Source organism: Lissotriton vulgaris, chromosome 9, assembly GCF_964263255.1.
Source record: "Lissotriton vulgaris chromosome 9, aLisVul1.2, whole genome shotgun sequence".
In the NCBI taxonomy this organism is placed as follows: domain Eukaryota; kingdom Metazoa; phylum Chordata; class Amphibia; order Caudata; family Salamandridae; genus Lissotriton; species Lissotriton vulgaris.
Genome location: NC_141697.1, coordinates 538141691 through 538163147, shown reverse-complemented (window position 1 = coordinate 538163147; position 21457 = coordinate 538141691). Strand labels below are relative to the sequence as shown.

The 21457-nt window shown below is 47.5% G+C and overlaps 1 protein-coding gene across 1 annotated transcript in view; it reads left to right on the top strand.

The window, feature by feature from the left end:
- The window catches only part of LOC147690382 (uncharacterized), a 2590730-nt gene that overhangs the window by 817629 nt on the left and 1751644 nt on the right, over positions 1-21457 (top strand). The window contains exon 24 of the mRNA XM_086936677.1: positions 11923-12018. Coding sequence (XP_086792803.1) covers positions 11923-12018 — 96 coding nt within the window. The remainder of the gene's footprint in view (positions 1-11922; positions 12019-21457) is intronic.

The following is a 21457-nucleotide window of genomic DNA, read 5'->3' as shown; positions in this document are numbered from 1 at the left end:
TTATGAGTATCTGTTCATGCTATACAAATACCTCTAATTCATTCATTCATTCTTTCAAGCCGTAGGTGATTACTAGACAGCTATACTTGATCACCAACTTTGTAAGCTGGTTGTGGTGTGCAATGTTTGTTTTTGTTTCTTATCATACTTCTCTTGGTTTGTTTGAGTTGTATTTATACAGCTTGTTGAATCTCAGAATAGTGCTTTAGGAATTTCTGTAGTGAGGTATCCGAGATTACTACAGCGCACATAATTTTCTGTTTATATATGTGGGTTGATGCCTGTCGTGCAGAAAAATGAAATACCTAACTAGTGGAGTGTTCTGTTTTATTTTATGAAAACTCCACAGGAAGTCAAACATATTTCCATTCCGAAGATTGACACCTTAATTGACATGAAAGGATCTGTTCTTGTGCATGATTTACTCGTTCTGCCTGATCATCTGTTTGTGGGTGGTAAGTGGACGAGAGACGACCATGTATATCTAAGGATTTGCATAGTTTTTGCCAAAACCTTGATACAAATTGAGGGCTCTATTGGAAATAAAGATTGATGGGAGACCATGTAATCATAAATTGTAGTGGGTGAATAAGTCTACAGGTACTTTGGCAGTATGAATCGCCTCTGAAGGATTAAATGTGCCATTGTAGAGAACAGACCGAATACTACTCGTATAGTAATAAAACCATTGGAATTTATTTGGCAAATTGGTTACTGTTAGACCTGACATCATTGGCTTGAGTCTCTCCTCCATTTTTTCTGTTTGCCTCCACTGTTTTACGATGTTTTGCTGGTGTATGTTTTGGGCGCGGTGTCACTGCTGATCAGTGCCACAGCGCAAGTGCTCCCTAGGTTAAATTGATATATCTATTGTATCCATGTTTGGCTTATTTGGTTTACTGTCAGTCCCTAGTCTAGTGCACCCGGAGTGCCGGGGTTTGTAAATACAAATGCCGCTCGTGGGCTTGCAGCACGTGTTGTGCCACCCACAGGAGCGGCCTCGTAAAAGAATGTCTACGGGTCGGTCATTGCGAGACCCACGTGCAGCCTAGTGCTGTCGCGCAGGCTGCGCAAGTATACCTACTTGCCAGCCCCTTGAACCTTCCCTTGACTTCATGTTAGTCACCCCTATGGTAGGCCCGCGGGCAGGGTGCATTGTAAGTATAAGGTAGGACACGCCTGACCAAGTTGGCATGTCCTAATAGAGAATTACCGCCATCTTCGTTCTTCACTATTGCGAGGTAGCCTGCTCTCCATTAGCTAGAATGGGCTGCCGTGATTATTAATGCTATGATCCTAGCTGGCTCGGGGAGCATGGTGCAATATCGAGTTTGGTATCCCTGAACTCGGGGTTTAATTACGCATCCGTTGGTGTGGATGGTTTTTGGACTCTGGGTTTGAAAATAGCACTTTTAGAAAGTGTCTATTTTCTTGTCTAACCATTTCTGGTTTCTGCTGGTCTTGCGTGTGTGTGACAGGAGCTGGGTGGCTCCACAGGTTTGGATGAGTCAGTGTGGGATGAGTGGGACATTGCGTTGAGAGTAGGGGGAGAGTAGTTGTTGATAACCGGCCCGGCCTGATACAATGCTGGCTCCACCTCCTGCCAAGCGGCTGATGGCTCTGTGCCTGCCATGGACGATCCTAGCCCCACCTCCTGCCAGGAGGCCGATAGCTCTGCTCCTGCCAGTGTCAATGCTGGCTCCACCTCCTGCTGGGCGTCTGGGGACCCAGCCCTGCTCAGTGAATAGGCCAGGTGCGTCTGCCTGGCTCCACCCACAACAGACCCAGGATGTTGGGAAAACCCCCTGCATGGACAAAGGGATCAAAGCCGAAAAGGGGTATAAAAGAAGGACCCCTGAACTAAGAAATCAGATCACTTCTGACAAGGAACGCTGTAACCAAGGACAAGAGGCCTGCTGATCTAAGGACTGCCTACCCCTTCTGCCAGTGTGCTGTTGTTGGGGGAATCCTGCAGTGCTTCTTTATTTTTGCCGAGGAACCAGGCGAGAGGAACTAGGTGTGTACTCTCACGCTTGCTAAGAAAATCTCCAAGGACTGGAAGAGTGCCAGTCTCCTGCTGAAGTCACAGAGCTAAAAGACTTCATCTGCTAAAAGTGCTACTTGCTGGAATCGTGAATCCAGCACCTCTGAAAGAACCAGCAATCTCGACGCCGACGGACATCGCCGAATCCAGCTCGACGCAGTGGGTAACGGCCCCAGTGTCCCGCTTCCTCGACGAACGACCGCCGGGCCCGACCGACGCCAGCAGCAACGCCAGTGAGTGGGAGTACGGCTCTAGCTCCAGAGGACCTCGTGTCTGCACCGCTGCTGATCGCATCAACTGTGTGCCCTCTCGACGCCGTGAGCGCTGCTCACTCTGTGCAACCGCATCATCGACGACGCCTGCTGAGACCTGATCGACACCGAAGGCGCGACGCCGGATTGCTCAACGCCGCTGATCATCATGCGCTTCATTTTCCTAAAGGTACTGTGTTGTTGGGGGTCCGTGTGACTCCAGGCTCGACGTAGCGCTCCTCGCGGTCGACGCCGAACCTTTGGACTAACTTTGCCTCGACGTCGTGTAGCCCCGTGTGGGTTACCCTGTTGCTAAGAACTGTATTGCCAAGCAGAAGATTTGCTTGATACTAAAGACTTTTTGTGCTAAAGAAGAACCTACCTTTAAATTATCCTATTTCCCTTCTCAGAGTATTTATTAAGATTGTGTACCTTTTTGTCGTTATTTGGTCTTGTGCTAAGCCTTATATAAAAATACTTATTTTTATAATACTAATGTGTCGTGTCCATTTGTAGTGTATTCACTGTATTACTGTATGTGGTCATAATTGCTTAACACACAGCCTCTGAGATAAGCCTGTTTTGCTCTGCCAAGCTACCAAGGGGTTGAGCAGGGGTTATCGAAGGGTGTGATCCCCTTGCCCTGACTAGAAAAGGTGTGTCCCTATTTGTCAGAAGTGTATACCTCTGCCAACTAGAGACAGCCGGTTCTAACATTGGATGCAGTGGTGAGGATTTGGACCTTGCATTTATGACCCATGTACAGTGATTAGTGTGCGCTACATAGTGAAAGCAGACCATAACGCAGTCACAATCCAATTGGGAAGGATCCTATTTTTGGTTCTCCGCTTTTCTGAAACTTGACTTTTTGAACACTGCCAGTTTTGACCATGAGTGACACCGGAGTCACTACCCCTGTTGTTGTTATTGAGGAGGAATTCGACAGAGCGAAGATAAACGACTACGGCTTGAAGGAACTGAAGTCCTTTTGCAAGCAGTTGAAAGTGCCTGCCAAAGGCCTCTCAAGAAAAGAGCAATATCTCAAAGCTTTGGAGGCCTGGTTGGAGTCCAGAGATCCCACTTATCCGGTGGTGGTACCGCCAGTGGAAGGGGATGAGGAGGCGCCAGCGAATGGGCCGGAGTCCTCTCCCGGAAGCAGTGTTTCCTCCAAAGGTCTTTCCCCTGAAGAACGAGAAGAAAGGGCAAAAGAGCGTGCATACATCATGGAAATGGCAAGGCTAAAGATAAATGGGCAGTTGGAGTTGGAAAATGCAAGAGGTAGACGAGAAGCTGAGTTGGAGATCAAAAAGTTAGAGTTTGAAAGAGAGAAGTTAGCTTTGTAGCGTGAAGCCAGGTTGAGGGAACTGGATATCCAAGCTAAAAAGTTAGAATTGAATCCCTCTGGTGGCAGCATCCCATCTGGGCCTGCAGAAAGTAAGTTTTACTTTCCCAAAGATGTGATAAAGGATTATCACAGAAACGAAGATATTGGTCAGTGGTTTAAGGCATATGAGCTAGCATTGGTGGCCCACCAGGTCCCTGAGAAGAATTGGGGAGCGGGGTTGTGGGGTCGCTTTGTGAATGAGGGGAGAGATACCCTGTTAGACCTGCCCGAGCTGACCCACTGGCAGCAGGATGGTGGTCCCTCCAGGGAGGAATTCTGTGCGGAACAGAAAGTGTGCCCTTCTCTTGTGGGCATGAGGCAGCAGGCCTCAGCCCAATCCTCAGGTGATCAGTCAGGGTCACATTTTGTGTACTGGGAGAACGACCTCCTGTATAGCGAGCCTAAGGCTGCTGAGCCTGGGTCAGCCCGTGTGCTGGTGTTACCCCAGCGCTTCAGAGCCTTCCTACTGGGGTTGGCTCATGACGTTCCGTTAGCTGGACATCTGGGGCAGGACAAGACCTATGACAGGCTTGTCACCCATTTTTATTGGCCTCAGATGCGAAGGGATGTAGACATCCATTGCAAGACTTGTCGCACTTGCCAGGCAAGTGGGAAAAGCGGAAGGAAGCAGAAGGCTCCCCTCCAACCTTTTCCAGTGGTCAGTACCCCCTTTGACCGGGTGGGCATTGACATTGTTGGGCCCCTGGACCCCAAGACAGCCCTGGGCAACAGGTTCATCCTGGTCTTGGTGGGCCACGCCACACGGTACCCGGAAGCCATCCCTCTCAGAACAGTGACGGCCCCCGTGGTGGGACGGGCACTGATGGGTGTTTTCTCCCGGATGGGGTTCCCCAGAGAGGTGGTGTCAGACCGAGGCACCAACTTCATTTCGAACTATATGAAGTCTCTGTGGAAGGAGCGTGGGGTAACCTACAAGTTCACCACTCCTTACCACCCTCAAGGAAATGGGCTGGTTGAGAGATTCAACCGGACCCTGAAAGGCATGATAATGGGTCTTGAAGAATCAATGAGGCGGAAATGGGACGTCCTCTTGCCATGCCTGTTGTTTGCTTACCGAGAGGTGCCGCAGAAGTCTCTAGGGTTCAGCCCCTTTGAGCTCTTATACGGTCACCCGGTAAGAGGGCCTTTGAGTCTGGTCAAGGAAGGCTGGGAGCAATCTCCCAGGAAACCTCCCCAGGATGTATACAGCTACATGCTGGCCTTTCGGAACCAGACTCGGCGCTTCAGAGAACTTGCTCAGGCAAATCTGGAGGCCAGCCAGGAGGAGATGAAGCGATGGTACGACCGGAATGCCACTCTGGTAGAGCTTCAGCCTGGTCAGGAAGTGTGGGTCCTGTCCCCTGTGGAACCTTGTGCGCTCAAGGACAGGTGGACTGGACCGTTTAAGGTTGTGGAGAAGAAGAGCGATGTCACCTACCTGGTGGACTTGAAATCTCCCAGGAACCCCTTGCGGGACCTGCATGTCAACCATTTGAAGCCCCACTTAGAAAGGTCCGAAGTGGGCATGCTCCTAGCTACAGATGCTGGAATGGAGGAGGAGAGTGAGCCTCTTCCTGACCTCCTGTGTGCTAAAGAGCAAGACGGGTCAGTGGATGGTGTGGTCCTCTCTGACACACTGACCCTTGAGCAGAAACAGGATTGTCGCCACCTGTTGGGACAATTCCCGGATCTGTTTTCCTTGGTTCCGGGTGTCACTCATTGGTGTGTCCATGACGTTGACACCGGAGACAGCCCTCCTGTGAAGCACAAGGCTTACAGGGTGACTGACAAGGTTAGAGCATACATTAAGGAGGAGGTCTCCAAAATGTTTGCGTTAGGGGTGATTGAGTCCTCTAGCAGTCCTTGGGCCAGCCCAGTGGCCTTGGTCCCGAAGGCTGCAGCGCCTGGTGCTTCACCCGAACTCCGGTTCTGCGTGGATTACCGAGGACTCAATTCGGTCACGAAGACTGACGCGCACCCCATCCCCAGAGCTGATGAGCTTATCGATCGGTTGGGGGCTGCCCGGTACCTTAGTACGTTTGATCTAACGTCTGGGTACTGGCAGATCGCCTTGACTGATGGGGCAAAGGAGAGGTCTGCATTCTCCACACCAGATGGGCGATACCAGTTCCGGGTAATGCCCTTTGGGATGAAGAATGCCCCTGCCACCTTCCAGAGGTTGGTCAACCAGGTCTTGGCTGGACTGGAGGATTTCAGTGCCGCCTACCTGGACGACATCGCAGTGTTCAGCGCCAGCTGGGAGGAACACTTGCGCCCCCTCCAGGAAGTGTTGTTGGCCCTGCGCGGAGCAGGCCTCACAACCAAAGCCAGTAAGTGCCAGATTGGGCAGGGTTCTGTGGTGTACTTGGGGCACCAAGTAGGGAGCGGCAAGGTTGCCCCCCTACAACCCAAGATTGATACCATCCTGGCTTGGGCGCCGCCCAAAACCCAAACGCAGGTGAGAGCCTTCTTAGGACTCACGGGTTACTACAGGAGGTTTGTCAAGGATTACGGTAACATTGTGCACCCCTTGACTTCGCTGACTTCCAGGAAGCAGCCACGAAACGTGCTCTGGACTGATGCCTGTCAAACGGCCTTCGACATCCTGAAAACTGCATGTGCACAGCACCTGTACTCCAGGCACCCGACTTTTCAAAAGAATTTATTGTCCAGACGGACGCTTCAGAGCATGGCGTGGGGGCTGTTCTAGCTCAGGTGAATGAAGAGGGCCGAGACTTGCCTGTAGCCTTCATCAGTAGGAGGTTACTTCCCAGGGAAACGAGGTGGAGTGCGATAGAGAGAGAAGCATTTGCTGTGGTCTGGGCGCTGAAGAAGCTAAGACCCTACCTGTTTGGGACTCACTTCCGGGTTCAGACAGACCACAGGCCCCTCAGATGGTTGATGCAGATGAGGGGTGAGAATCCGAAACTGTTGAGGTGGTCCATTTCCCTGCAGGGGATGGACTTTACGGTGGAACACCGCCCTGGTACAGATCACGCCAATGCTGATGGTCTGTCCAGATTTTTCCGCCTTAGTGATGAGAACTCCCCAGGGGAAGGGTAGTTCTCCCCACATTTCAGCTGGAGGGGACACGTGTTAGACCTGACATCATTGGCTTGAGTCTCTCCTCCATTTTTTCTGTTTGCCTCCACTGTTTTACGATATTTTGCTGGTGTATGTTTTGGGCGCGGTGTCACTGCTGATCAGTGCCACAGCGCAAGTGCTCCCTAGGTTAAATTGATATATCTATTGTATCCATGTTTGGCTTATTTGGTTTACTGTCAGTCCCTAGTCTAGTGCACCCGGAGTGCCGGGGCTTGTAAATACAAATGCCATTCGTGGGCTTGCAGCACGTGTTGTGCCACCCACAGGAGCGGCCTCGTAAAAGAATGTCTACGGGTCGGTCATTGCGAGACCCACGTGCAGCCTAGTGCTGTCGCGCAGGCTGTGCAAGTATACCTACTTGCCAGCCCCTTGAACCTTCCCTTGACTTCATGTTAGTCACCCCTATGGTAGGCCCGCGGGCAGGGTGCATTGTAAGTATAAGGTAGGACACGCCTGACCAAGTTGGCATGTCCTAATAGTGAATTACCGCCATCTTCGTTCTTCACTATTGCGAGGTAGCCTGCTCTCCATTAGCTAGAATGGGCCGCCGGGATTATTAATGCTATGATCCTAGCTGGCTCGGGGAGCATGGTGCAATATCGAGTTTGGTATCCCTGAACTCGGGGTTTAATTACGCATCCGTTGGTGTGGATGGTTTTTGGACTCTGGGTTTGAAAATAGCACTTCTAGAAAGTGTCTATTTTCTTGTCTAACCATTTCTGGTTTCTGCTGGTCTTGCGTGTGTGTGACAGGAGCTGGGTGGCTCCACAGGTCTGGATGAGTCAGTGTGGGATGAGTGGGACATTACGTTGAGAGTAGGGGGAGAGTAGTTGTTGATAACCGGCCCGGCCTGATACAATGCTGGCTCCACCTCCTGCCAAGCGGCTGATGGCTCTGTGCCTGCCATGGACGATCCTAGACCCACCTCCTGCCAGGAGGCCGATAGCTCTGCTCCTGCCAGTGTCAATGCTGGCTCCACCTCCTGCTGGGCGTCTGAGGACCCAGCCCTGCTCAGTGAATAGGCCAGGTGCGTCTGCCTGGCTCCACCCACAACAGACCCAGGATGTTGGGAAAACCCCCTGCATGGACAAAGGGATCAAAGCCGAAAAGGGGTATAAGAGAAGGACCCCTGAACTAAGAAATCAGATCACTTCTGACAAGGAACCCTGTAACCAAGGACAAGAGGCCTGCTGATCTAAGGACTGCCTACCCCTTCTGCCAGTGTGCTGTTGTTGGGGGAATCCTGCAGTGCTTCTTTATTTTTGCCGAGGAACCAGGCGAGAGGAACTAGGTGTGTACTCTCACGCTTGCTAAGAAAATCTCCAAGGACTGGAAGAGTGCCAGTCTCCTGCTGAAGTCACAGGGCTAAAAGACTTCATCTGCTAAAAGTGCTACTTGCTGGAATCGTGAATCCAGCACCTCTGAAAGAACCAGCAATCTCGACGCCGACGGACGTCGCCGAATCCAGCTCGACGCAGTGGGTAACGGCCCCAGTGTCCCGCTTCCTCGACGACCGACCGCCGGGCCCGACCGACGCCAGCAGCAACGCCAGTGAGTGGGAGTACGGCTCTAGCTCCAGAGGACCTCGTGTCTGCACCGCTGCTGATCGCATCAACTGTGTGCCCTCTCGACGCCGTGAGCGCTGCTCACTCTGTGCAACCGCATCATCGACGACGCCTGCTGAGGCCTGATCGACACCGAAGGCGCGACGCCGGATTGCTCGACGCCGCTGATCATCGTGTGCTTCATTTTCCTAAAGGTACTGTGTTGTTGGGGGTCCGTGTGACTCCAGGCTCGACGTAGCGCTCCTCGCGGTCGACGCCGAACCTTTGGACTAACTTTGCCTCGACGTCGTGTAGCCCCCGTGTGGGTTACCCTGTTGCTAAGAACTGTATTGCCAAGAAGAAGATTTGCTTGATACTAAAGACTTTTTGTGCTAAAGAAGAACCTACCTTTGAATTATCCTATTTCCCTTCCCAGAGTATTTATTAAGATTGTGTACCTTTTTGTCGTTATTTGGTCTTGTGCTAAGCCTTATATAAAAATACTTATTTTTATAATACTACTGTGTCGTGTCCATTTGTAGTGTATTCACTGTATTACTGTATGCGGTCATAATTGCTTAACACACAGCCTCTGAGATAAGCCTGTTCTGCTCTGCCAAGCTGCCAAGGGGGTGAGCAGGGGTTATCGAAGGGTGTGATCCCCTTGCCCTGACTAGAAAAGGTGTGTCCCTATTTATCAGAAGTGTATACCTCTGCCAACTAGAGACAGCCGGTTCTAACAGTTACAAAGTCCATACTGATGGCATGCCAGGGGTATGGAGGCACTGGCCAGGGGTGGTGCAATAAACCCAATGATTGAGTATTGACCGACCTATTCTGGGCATATGGGACAGGCTTGCACATAAGTGTGCACATCCATAGATAGGTTAGGCCACCAAAGCCATCTTTTCCAGTTAGCAATAGTTTTTCGAATGCCAGAAAGTCCAGCAAGTGGTGTATCATGGCACCAATTTCACACCTTATGTCTGAGTATTTCAGTGGTTACATACACGTTGTTACCATGGTAGGGGCATGACGAATGAAGCCTAAAACTAGCAATTCGTCCAGGTATTGCTTTAGATAATTAGTCTCAGTTTCCGATTGAGAGTAAATGAGACCACTTGGTTGGGTAGCCCCTGTAATAAAATGAATGCAATAGTCAAAGTCCCTGTGAGGGCGTAGCTGAATGGCTTTATTTTCATCAAATACATCCAGAAAATCCAAGTATTCCTTTGGAAGGATGTTTGAAAGTTCTGGTGCCACTACTACACACGTTTGGGGTAGAATCAAGTCTTGTGCTGTGGTATAGCAACTGTAACTACAGTATGGTGACCCTAAATTCACCCAGCATGAAGACCAATCAATAAGGGGTTTATAGAGTTGTAGCTAAGATATCCCTATGATAGCACCGAAAGTGTGCACCTCTATGAGATTGAAAGATGGGGTGTCTTTTTGTCTATTATCACAAATTAAGTTTATGGGAACTATTTGTTAAGTAATCAATTCTGATGATAATTCAGATCTATCAACTGCCATTACTACTTCTGGTTCTTGTTTCTTTACTCAAGGGATATTTAAGGAACTGGTAACACTTAAATCCTAGAAATCGCCTGGGCCAGCTGAATCCAGGAGCATATGCAACTGTTTTTGTTGTTGTGGGGAAATTATCTTGGAGACTGAAATGGTTAGGTGTTGTAGAATTTTACCTATGTTACGCTTCTGGGACCAGCGTATTAGACCTACTCGACAAGTTCACCTCAGGACTAGTTGAGCTTGCATGTTTTCCTGATTGCCCTCTGTGATGACTTTCATCTTTTTCTGAGCCTTTTTTGGTTTGGCGATACAATTGCAGACAAAGTGTCCTGCTTTACCACAATTTAGGCACAGATATATTTTCTGCATCGTTCGTTTCCATTACTAGATAATGACCCCTTGTTCTTCCAATTAGCATGGTTCTACTAAATCCCTAACCTTAACATCAGTCTGCTTTCACTCAGATCGAACCAAAAACAGCCTTGACTCATTTCTAGATCTGTTGCTCTCATGCTCAGCAAGTCGATAATCAAGTCTAACGACTAGATCAATAAATTGCACCCAATCGGTAGGGAGGGTCAACTATGTGAGCCAAAGAATCTTTCAATTAATCTGTCAGACCCTATAAAAGAGGGATATGCTTTTTTTCTTTGGGCCATTGAGTTTCAGTAAGTAATTTGCGAAAAGTTATATTATAAGTAAGTTCTTACCCTGTCATAGGTTTAAAAGCTCATTATCATCTACCTTAATAAAGGTATGCTTTGTAAATAAGCGTTGCATAGGTTATTAAAACTCAGCATATTTGTGCAACAGTGGATCGGTATTCTCAATGAGAGGTATTGCCCAATTTGCACCGTTACCATCTAGGTGGGTGATGATAAATGCAATGCAGTCTGTATCAGAGGTGATTGGCCCCAGTTTACACAATAATTGCAGTTGACATTGTCTGCAGAATGCATTAAAGTTAGTGCTATCTGCAAAAAAGCACTCTAGGGGAGCCAGCGAAGTGGGAGTAAATGTATATACAGTGTCATTAGTACAGGCTGTTCTCTCATTCCATGACAGCTCTGTTGCCCTTGATTCAATTGTAAACGGCATGGATTGAGTGACAAATTGTTTATCCTAGGAAATGAATCCTGAATCTAACCAGAACAAATAATGTTGGGAATATTGCACCAGTGTATCCCTGAGGGTTTGAATTTCTTGGCGCAAGGCCTGAACTACACTCTACAGCTCTCCAAGGGCCCTAGTTAATATTGCCATATTGGGAATTTCCTCACTGGAAATCTCTGGTAATGTCTGAGCTAGATCCTGAGCATTTATCAAATTTCCTGGGTCCATATCGTCTGGGCAATCAAGCTTTAAGTGGCTTAGTTTTCTGTCTGATAGCTGACTAGGAAAACTTGTCTGCATAGACGATGCTGGACCCATCTGACTCCCAACACAGCACTCATCCAAAGAATGTATTACGTCAAACAGACACTGTCCCAGGAGTGAGCGGAGTCTGGATAAAAAAACAAAAAAGGAAATGACTGAATCACTGGATGTTGGTCTGACTCATTATTATACACAGGACACCCAACAATCTCCCTTTTTGGGAATGCGCATTCTATGGTGCTCTAATGAACAAGTAGGGAAAAGTAATGTAAATCACATTAGTCATTATACCAATAAACATAATCAATTTCTTGTAAACACTCCAAGTAATGAAACACACTTACAAAGTAATTAAAACAGTAAACACGTATTATGATCTCTTGTGGTAAGGAGACACACAACTCTTATATTGAGTCCTAAGTCATGGTTCTAAGTCTGCTCATTGAGCATTTTACGCCATATGCTTCAGAAGAATTTTGCTTTGTCTTTCAGCTTCATCGCTCTATCCTCTTTTTTTGCTCATGGGAATGTCTCTGGTGCTCTCAATAGTGTTGTTACTCAGTTCAGGAATAAATGCACAAGTTCCTAAATATTGCAGGCTTGAAATCAACAGAGTCACCGAGAAAACAAGAACAGTGCACTAATGTTCTTTTTTCCTTTTGCTTTTCTTTTCTTTAATTTCAGAGTTCCAAGTGATGACACCTGCAGAACGGACCTGGATGCGCAACCAATATTCCAGGCGACTTCCAGAGCACAAGGGATTGCCGCCGTTCCTCAACGGTAGGTCTTTCTGTGAGATGCCAGGAACGAGGGAATTCGATTAGCTGCTCGCAGATGTCTGCAAGTGCGCAGATATCGCCGGTCAGGCAGGATGCTGGACGAGGTCAGACGGAGGGGTTCGGGCTCCAGGGAGACAGTGGAGAGTTTCTTCTTGAAGGAATAAAGCAAAGCGCCCAACTGGGGTTTAACTGGACTATCTATAATTGGTTCTATTGTACTGGAGGGGCACGTAGTTAATTATACTTCTGTGGTTCCATATTCTGGAAGAGCATGTGTTTACTGTGACTCACGGTTTCGAGACAATTCTTGTTTGCAGGCACATGGATAATTGCTAACATGTGTAATAAGTGCATGCACATGAAACCATTATAAGCAACCACCACAGGAAATTCTAAATGTGCACCTGACACAAATAATAATTTACTAAGGAACCAAGCTTTAAATAAACACAAAAATAATTACAAGCACGGGAAGCAGACATGGTGCTTGGTACAAACATAATGATAGTCACAAATGTGGATCATTACAATCCTGAGGAAAATATTGAAATCTGGCACATGGCAATGCTAGTTTATGCCTAGCAAAACACAGAACCAACTGAACTCTATAGAGTTTTCGTGTAAAAATGTTTGTCTAAAAGATAGGGGGAACAACATTTAGCCTAAGCTGTGTAAAAGGAGGGTAGGACTACATGGCTCTTAATGCTATGACCTGATGCACATATGGGGCATGCTGGAATGCAATAATTAGTAATCATAACAGTTCCTCCCCACAAAGGGTGACACACGGGGCGAGGTTTATGGGGGTTTTGTGAATGAAAGAGTCATACCAACCGAGGGGCATGGACGTTCCCAGCCAGTTTCCATGATTGATCATCTGGGCCTTAACCCTTTCAATCTATTAAGTAGAATAAATAGCCATTTTACCTCTTTGAGTTAAGGATTTTCAGTACTGCATATTCTAGATGACCAACAATTTTTAGAGGAGGTGGTGGTGGTAGTTGTTGGAATTGGGCATGACAAGGTCAGAGCAGAGAGACATGGAACACTGGGAGAAAGGGCATGTCCTCTGGTAGTTGTAGTCTGTAAGAGACTAGGTTCATTATTTGCTAAATAGTATAAGGCCCTCATTATCATGGATGTAATTTACGCCGTTCCTGACTTTGTAATTATTCAAATACAAATAAACATGGAGGTCATACAGCATCGTCCTCCCATGTCCTTCCGTTGGCCCCTTCTGAACCTAACCGATCTAATTTACTGACATCTTTCATTCCTCCAAATGAAGAAGCAATAAAAAGACTTCTTCTATCATGTATACCTGGATCACAATTTGACCCTTGCCCCGTATAATAAAATAAACAACAGAGGTTATCGACCCTGTTTATGCAGAGGTGTTTAATACCTCCATCCAAACTGGCTCAGGTCCTTTTTTTTTATAGAAACAAGCTAGTGTAATCCCACTACTAAAGAAACCTTTAGCAGATAGTAAGATTCTATCTAATGTTAGACCTATATCTTTTTCCTGAGCAGCCACCAAAATACTAGAATCTATAGTACATAAACAACTCTCAGAGTTTTTAGAATCCTATCACCTCATGCACCCGTCTCAGTCAGGTTTTTGATCTCGACACAGCACCAAAACTGCGCTGCTGGAAGTCATTGCGTCATTACAAAAATGTCCTTGGACTGCTGACACAATGCCACACTTTTTGGGTTTGAGCTCCATGCAGAGTTCAACACTGCCCCCATGACATCCTTTTACAACGCCGGTCTGATTGTGGGGTCAGAGGTGCAGTACTTGTTTGTCTGACCTCATTTCTCTTTGAGCAGGAGCAAGAATTTGGATGAAAACTCACCTTTCCTAGCCAAACCTCTAAAATGTAGGATACCCCAAGGCTCTGCTCATACTTTTACACTGTTTATAATGTACATGTCTCCTTTAGCCACCCTGGTTGAGACAGTCAGCATTATAATAGTTTCATATGCCGACTATACCCAGCTGGTATTTTGTTACCTGGCAAATTAAGAATGCTGCAAAGTTCCCTTCTCAGATTGCATGAGAGCAATCTTAGGTTGTCTGAAAGAAAACAAACCAGAAATCATACTGTTAGGGCCAAACCCTAATGTAGGTTGTGATAGTGCTTAGCCCAAGGATGGACCTTCCCAATCCTGGCAGCTATAAACCTGGGGGTCATCTGCGATAATGTCCTATCTTTTAAGACTCAGATCCACACAGTTGATAGAATCTGTATGTGGAACCTTAAGGGTCTCAAGAAATTCCTCCCACTTTTTCCATGGGAGGCCCGCAAAACCGTAGTTCAAGCTATGATCTTCTCTTGTCTGGGCTAAGTGAATGCCTTGTACCTTGGTTTAACTGCATATTTAGGCCTTCAACTGCAAGTGGTCAAAAATGTGGCAGCGTGACTCTTTTTTATTTAATTTTTCAAAAAGGTACCCACACTTCACCATTCCTTACCCACCTGCCCTGGGTCCCTGTGAATACAAGGATCATCTTTAAAGCACTGACCTTAGCACAGAGTGCCCTGAATAACATCGGTCCCAGCTATCTGAATGAAAGAATCACTTAGTACCAGTTCAGCAGAAATCGATGTTATCCAGTATTTGGGTGTCTTTCATAGATTCACATGCCTGAATCATTCCCCGTCGTCGAGACGGGAGCCTCCGGTATATAAAAAAGTAATGTCCTATAGACATACATAGAGAAAAATAGGCCTAAGGATCCCACCTTAGTGGCCTATCCACGTCCTTTTGTAAAAAGGACCAAACTAGAGTAGGCCCAAGGGTCCCACCTTAGTGGCCTATCTATGTCCTTTTGTAAAAAGGACCAAAGTAAAGAAACCAACTAATCAGCTACCACCTCCTTCTTGAACCTTCCTGTTAGGAGCCTAGGTCTCTCAGATTTTCTACCGCACATTGTACTAGGGAGTCTCCACCTGAGTTCTCCTCAGGATTTTTTTCTTTTTCTTCAAAAAACGAATTTACCTATCTTACTACATTATGGCTGAGGCCCAGAAAAAGGGTCTCTTCAGAGCCTGTTCCTCGTGTGGAAAGAAAAGGCTCCATGTAGAGGACAAGCATGAAACCTGCTTGTATTGCCTCTACCCTCCCCATCAAGCCAAGGACTGTAAAATATGTAGGACCTTCTCAAATAAGACCCTTAAAGACCGTGAAGGACGCCTGCTGCTCTGGCTGGACAAGCTAAAGAAGAGGACAGACGACTTGGAGTCACGATTGTGCCGCTGACGAAGATCATCCCGTCGATGAAGGACACTTTGTCGAGAATTCCGTCGACGGGGACACCGTCGACGGGGACACCGTCGACGACGGGAAATATACCGTCAACGAAGGTAATGTCGACGAAGACGCCGTCGACGAAGCCGTCGACGACCCCTGGAAATGCATCGTCGTCATAGGCACCACACCTGACAACGCCAACAGGGAAATCGAAGGAGTCTGTGCTGCTATCTCAAGCCATGGATACCTTGCCGCCACAGACAGCCCATATCGGCACCAAAAGCTTGAGGAAACCAATTACACCAGACCTGACGTCACCCAGTAAGGTGCAAGAGCTTCCTCCAACCTGCCTGTTTCAAGGTGAAGAGTCGAAGGAAGAGTTGTACACACAAGCCACAAGCCCATCAGACCTTGTGGTCAAGTGCCAAAGCACGGATGAGGAAATGGAAGAGGTGGAACATGTGGAGCATACAGTCCACACTCAAGTCCACACACAAGTTACACCGATGGTGTGCCTACCAGCGGCCATTGTATCAGACCTGCAATTCTTAATACAAGACTATAAACAGCAGTTTCCGGAAAAACCCACTACGCCTGTACCTACATCTGTTCACGTACCCACTCCATTTGCCCGACACAAGCCGCCACCGCTGGCGCTTAGTGGCGAACAAGAGCCACTGCAAGATATTCAGTCGTCTGATGACGAAGAAGTGGACCAGGAAGAGTGTGAGGTCCGTGAAGACGAGTCTGACCCAGATGTAGATCAAGACTATATTGCTCCCTCTCCGGCCTCCCCGGAACCACAGTCCTCAGAATCACCACCCGCTGATATCGGTGGATTCCATAACCTTGTAGAGCGCGCAGCCAAACGATTCCACATGACTATGGAATCTCAGGAAACCGAGTGCTTCCTGTACGACTTCAAGGAACAAGCTAAAAAGACAACTAAGTCAATTCCCATCATTGACTTTATATGGAAGCAAAGGAAATTACTGATGCAAACACCAGCTTCAATCCAAGTAGTGGTACCCAGGCTTGAAAAGAAATACAAGGCGACTTCATCAGCGCCAGCATGCCTCACAGGTCACCCCAAGGCAGATTCTGTGGTAACCCAGGCGGCACAGAAAAATTCACGTAACCCAACATCGCCTCTGTCAACACCACCTGACAAGGAAGGCAGAAAACTGGATGCTATTGGCAAGCGTTTTTCCACCACGTCGGCCATGACAGTAAAGGTGGCAAATTCCATCGCACTTCTGGGCCGCTACAATCAGCAACTATGGTCAGATATTGCACCTTACCTATCTCACCAGCCAGAGGAGGTTAAGGAAGAAGCTCAATCGCTCCTCTTGGAAGGCCAGACATCTGCCTCTGAGCTCATTGACTGCGCAATGGATGTCGCCATGACCGGTTTCAGGCAACTGGCAGGTGCTGCTGTGCTCAGAAGACAAGGCTGGCTCAAAGCCACCTCTTTCCGCCAGGAGGTGCAGACGAAGATTATTGATATGCCCTATGACTGCCAACATCTCTTCGGGGAAAAGATTGATAAGGCCTTAAATACTATCAAAAAAGACACTGCTAAAGCCCTTGGAACACTGCAATTCCGGAACCATTCCTTTTGTGGAAGCAAAAATAGAGGACAATCTTCATATAGAGGCACTTACCAGAACAGGTCCTCCTATTCATACAGCCAAAACAGAACGCAATACCAACCGCGACAACAGCAGCAAGGGCGGCAGACTTCCTACGGCAAGTCTAATTACAGAGGGAAGAACCAGAAAAGACCTGCTGGCAACCGCCAATGACTTGTGTCAAAGGCCAGTCCATCCACCATCGAACTTCTTCAAAATTGGAGGAAAACTAACACACTTCCTCGAAAATTGGAGATTGAAAAAAACAGATCGGTGGGTGCTCCAGATCATTCAATTCGGACATTTCCTGGACTTTGTCACGATCCCCCCGACAACACCACCTCGCAAACGGTCCCACAGGCACCTACGCTTGCTTCTGCAGGAAATCTCTTCCATGCTACAGAAGGGAGCGATAGGGAGAGTTCCACCAACCCACAAAGGAAAAGGTTTTTACTCCCACTTCTTCCTGATCCACAAGAAAGGGAAAAAGTGGAGACCAATCCTGGACCTCAGGGCACTCAATGTATTCCTAAGGAAACAATCGTTGCGTATGGTGACACTCCAGGAGATCCTGGGACTTTTGGAGGAAGAGGACTATATGACGTCCTTAGACCTGCAGGACGCTTACTACCACGTTCCCATCCTCAAAGGGCACAGGAAATACCTCAGATTTGCTGTAGTGGGGCAGTATTACCAATTTTGTGTCCTCCCGTTTGGCCTCAAATCTGCCCCACGGATATTTACCAAATGCCTCCCACCCGTGGCGGCTTTCCTTCGTCAACAAGGACACCAGGTCTTCCCATACGTGGACGACTGGCTGGTGAAGTCACCATCCGCGACAGGCGCAGCCAAATCCTCCAGCGCCTGTCTGGATATTTTCCAGTGTTTAGGTTTGACCCTCAACCGCGAGAAGTCTGCACTGGAGCCAAACAAGGTCATTACATTTCTTGGGGCGACACTGGACACGGAACGTGTCAAGTCTTTTCCTTCTCAGGAAAGGAAGGTCAAACTCATCTCCCTGGCCACGTCAGTGGCATCAAGGAAGACTTTACCGGTCTGAACCTTCAAGTCCCTCCTCGGCATGATGTCCTCATGTATCATGCTCATACCCCACTGCCGCCTCAAGATGCACCCACTCCAGGAGGAGTTGACGATCTAATGGACACAAAGTACAGGATCATTAGAGGACCGCATTCGAGTCACTCGAAACATGGTCAACCACTTACAGTAGTGGAGATCGTTCAAACATCTGTCACAGGGACTGCCGTTCCTGCTTCCCGCAGAGCCACATGTGATAACAACGGACGCATCCCTAGAACTCCAGATCAATGGCAAGTGGACAGAACAGGAAACCCAGCTCCACATCAACCTATTGGAGTTAAGAGCGGTCTTCCTAGCTCTACTAGCCTTCCTGCCACGCATTCAAAACTCCCCAGTGCTCGTCAGAACAGACAACACCACGACGATGCACTACCTAAACAAGCAGGAGGGGACGCGATCGCTCTCACTATCTCGAGAATCGCAAAGGGTCTGGAACTGGCTTGTGGAACATGGGATAACGCTGAAAGCAGAGTACGTCTCAGGCAAGGACAACGTCTTGGCGGATGCTCTGAGCAGACAGGGATCTCCATCCCGCGAATGGGAACTAGACATGGAAGTGCTGGATCACCTCTATGCGGAATGGGGAACTCCGCAAATAGACCTCTTTGCCACGAGAAACAACGCCAAATGCCCAAGCTTTGCAAGCAGGCATCACCAACCAGGAACCCTCGGAAATGCTTTTTCCATCGCATGGTGCAACATCTTTGCGTACGCCTTTCCGCCATTTCCACTGATACCCAGGGTTCTCAGGAAGATGAAGTCGGAGCCCTGCACTCTGATTCTGATCGCCCCATTCTGGCCGAGGCAGCACTGGTTCACGGACCTTCACCGCCTCTCTGCCCAGCCGCCTATTCGCCTGCGTCAACATCCAGCTCTACTCACAATGTCCCAAGGACAGGTACACCACCCGAATCTGAGCTCTCTAAAATTGTCAGCTTGGCTCCTGAGTACCGGGAATTCAACCACATAAACATCCCGCAGGAGTGCAGAGACATCCTTGCAAAGGCTAGAGCGGACAGCACTAATAAAACTTACTCATTAAAATGGAAACGGTTTTGCTCCTGGTGTGTGAGCGAAGGCCTGCACCCTTTCCACATCACTCCACAACAGCTGCTACCATACTTACTACATCTGGCACAATCGGGCCTTGCACACGCATCCATTAAAGTGCATCTGGCAGCGATCTCAAGATTCACCAGGACTCCTAAGGGTCCATCCCTGTGGGCAGACAGACTTATAAAGCAATTCCTTAAAGGTCTATACAGGTCCTTCCCACGACCAATGGTAATCCCCACGTCGTGGCACCTCAATGTGGTCCTTCACCAATTAATGAAGCACCCCTTTGAACCCATCCATAGGGCAGACATCAAATTTATCTCATGGAAAACGGCCCTCCTCCTGGCTTTGACTTCTGCTAGAAGGGTCAGCGAGTTGCAGGCTCTCTCAATTCAAGATCCATTCATTCAGTTCAGAGAGGACAGAGTGATCTTATGAACTAATCCTCGGTTTATTCCGAAAGTCCCTTTGGACTTCCATCTCAACAAACCGGTGGTCCTCAGGTCATTCTTTCCAAATCCTACCACAGTGGCAGAGAGAACTCTACATTCGTTGGATCTGAAGAGATGTCTTAAATTCTGCATTGACAAGACAAAACACTTCCGAAAATCATCTCAACTCTTTGTTGCCTTTAGTAGACCACGGAAAGGCATGCCCCTGTCAAAACAAAGCATTTCAAGGTGGATTTCCTCGGCGATCACCTTTTGCCATGACAAGGCCGGACGACCTTTAAACTCAAGAGTCAAAACTGGAGTGCCGGTATTGGACATCTGCAGAGCGGCGACCTGGAAGTCACCGCATACCTTCACCAGGCACTACTGCCTGGATACTGAGCTGATAAAGGATGCAGCAGTGGGCCAAGCAGTGCTTCGCCATCTATTCCAGTGAGGTGAGCCTTCCGACATCCCTCCGTCCTCTACTGGTATGCACATTCTTTTACTAATATTTACATGACAATGCATTTTGGTGGTTTGCAGTCGCGTGATATGTATTATCTACAGACTCATATATGATGTTCCATCAAAAATGTGCATAATATACTGCTTGCTACTCTGATTCAGGCATGTGAATCTATTAAAGACACCCAAATACTGGATAAGAAATGCGTTACTTACCTGTAACTGCAATTATCCAGTATTGGTGTCTTTCATAGATTCACATGCACCCTCCCGCCTCCCCTGGAAGGACTCACCTATCTCTCTAACAAGTTTACGCCTACCTAGCTTGGTTCGTACGAAAATCTGAGAGACCTAGGCTCCTGACAGGAAGGTTCTAGAAGGAGGTGGTAGCTGATTGGTTGGTTTCTTTACTTTGGTCCTTTTTACAAAAGGACATAGATAGGCCACTAAGGTGGGACCCTTGGGCCTACTCTAGTTTGGTCCTTTTTACAAAAGGACGTGGATAGGCCACTAAGGTGGGATCCTTAGGCCTATTTTTCTCTATGTATGTCTATAGGACATTACTTTTTTATATACCGGAGGCTCCCGTCTCGACGACGGGGAATGATTCAGGCATGTGAATCTATGAAAGACACCAATACTGGATAACTGCAGTTACAGGTAAGTAACGCATTTCTTCCCGTCAGTCCCACCTCATGTAGGTTCCTCCTTTTAAAAGGAGACGTGGTGGTACCTCTCTTTTGTATGCATTGCGAAAATGTGGAACCTATTCCCTTATCAACTCAGAAGCACAGAAACTGAATCCATGTTCCGCAAATGTTTAAAAACATACCTGTTTAACTTATAATATCTTACTTCACTCTATCCTCTTATTACCTTGTCCTTGGTAGCGCTGGCAAACTCATTTATGAGTATCTGTTCATGCTATACAAATACCTCTCATTCATTCATTCATTCTTTCAAGCCGTAGGTGATTACTAGCCAGCTATACTTGATCACCAACTTTGTAAGCTGGTTGTGGTGTGCAATGTTTGTTTGCGTTTCTTATCATACTTCTCTTGGTTTGTTTGAGTTGTATTTATACAGCTTGTTAAATCTCAGAAAAGTGCTTCAGGAATTTCTGTAGTGAGGGATCCGAGATTACTACAGCGCACATAATTTTCTGTTTATATATGTGGGGTGATGCCTGTTGTGCAGTAAAAAGGAAATGCCTATCTAGCGGAGTGTTCTGTTTTATTTTATGAAAACTCCACAGGAAGTCAAACATATTCCCATTCCGAAGATTGACACCTTAATTGACATGAACGGATCTGTTCTTGTGCTTGATTTACTCGTTCTGCCTGATCATCTGTTTGTGGGTGGTAAGTGGACGAGAGACGAGCATCGATATATAAGGATTTGCATATGTTTTGCCAAAACCTTGATACAAATTGAGGGCTCTATTGGAAAAGAAAATTAATGGGAGACCATGTAATCATTACTTGTAGTGGGTGAA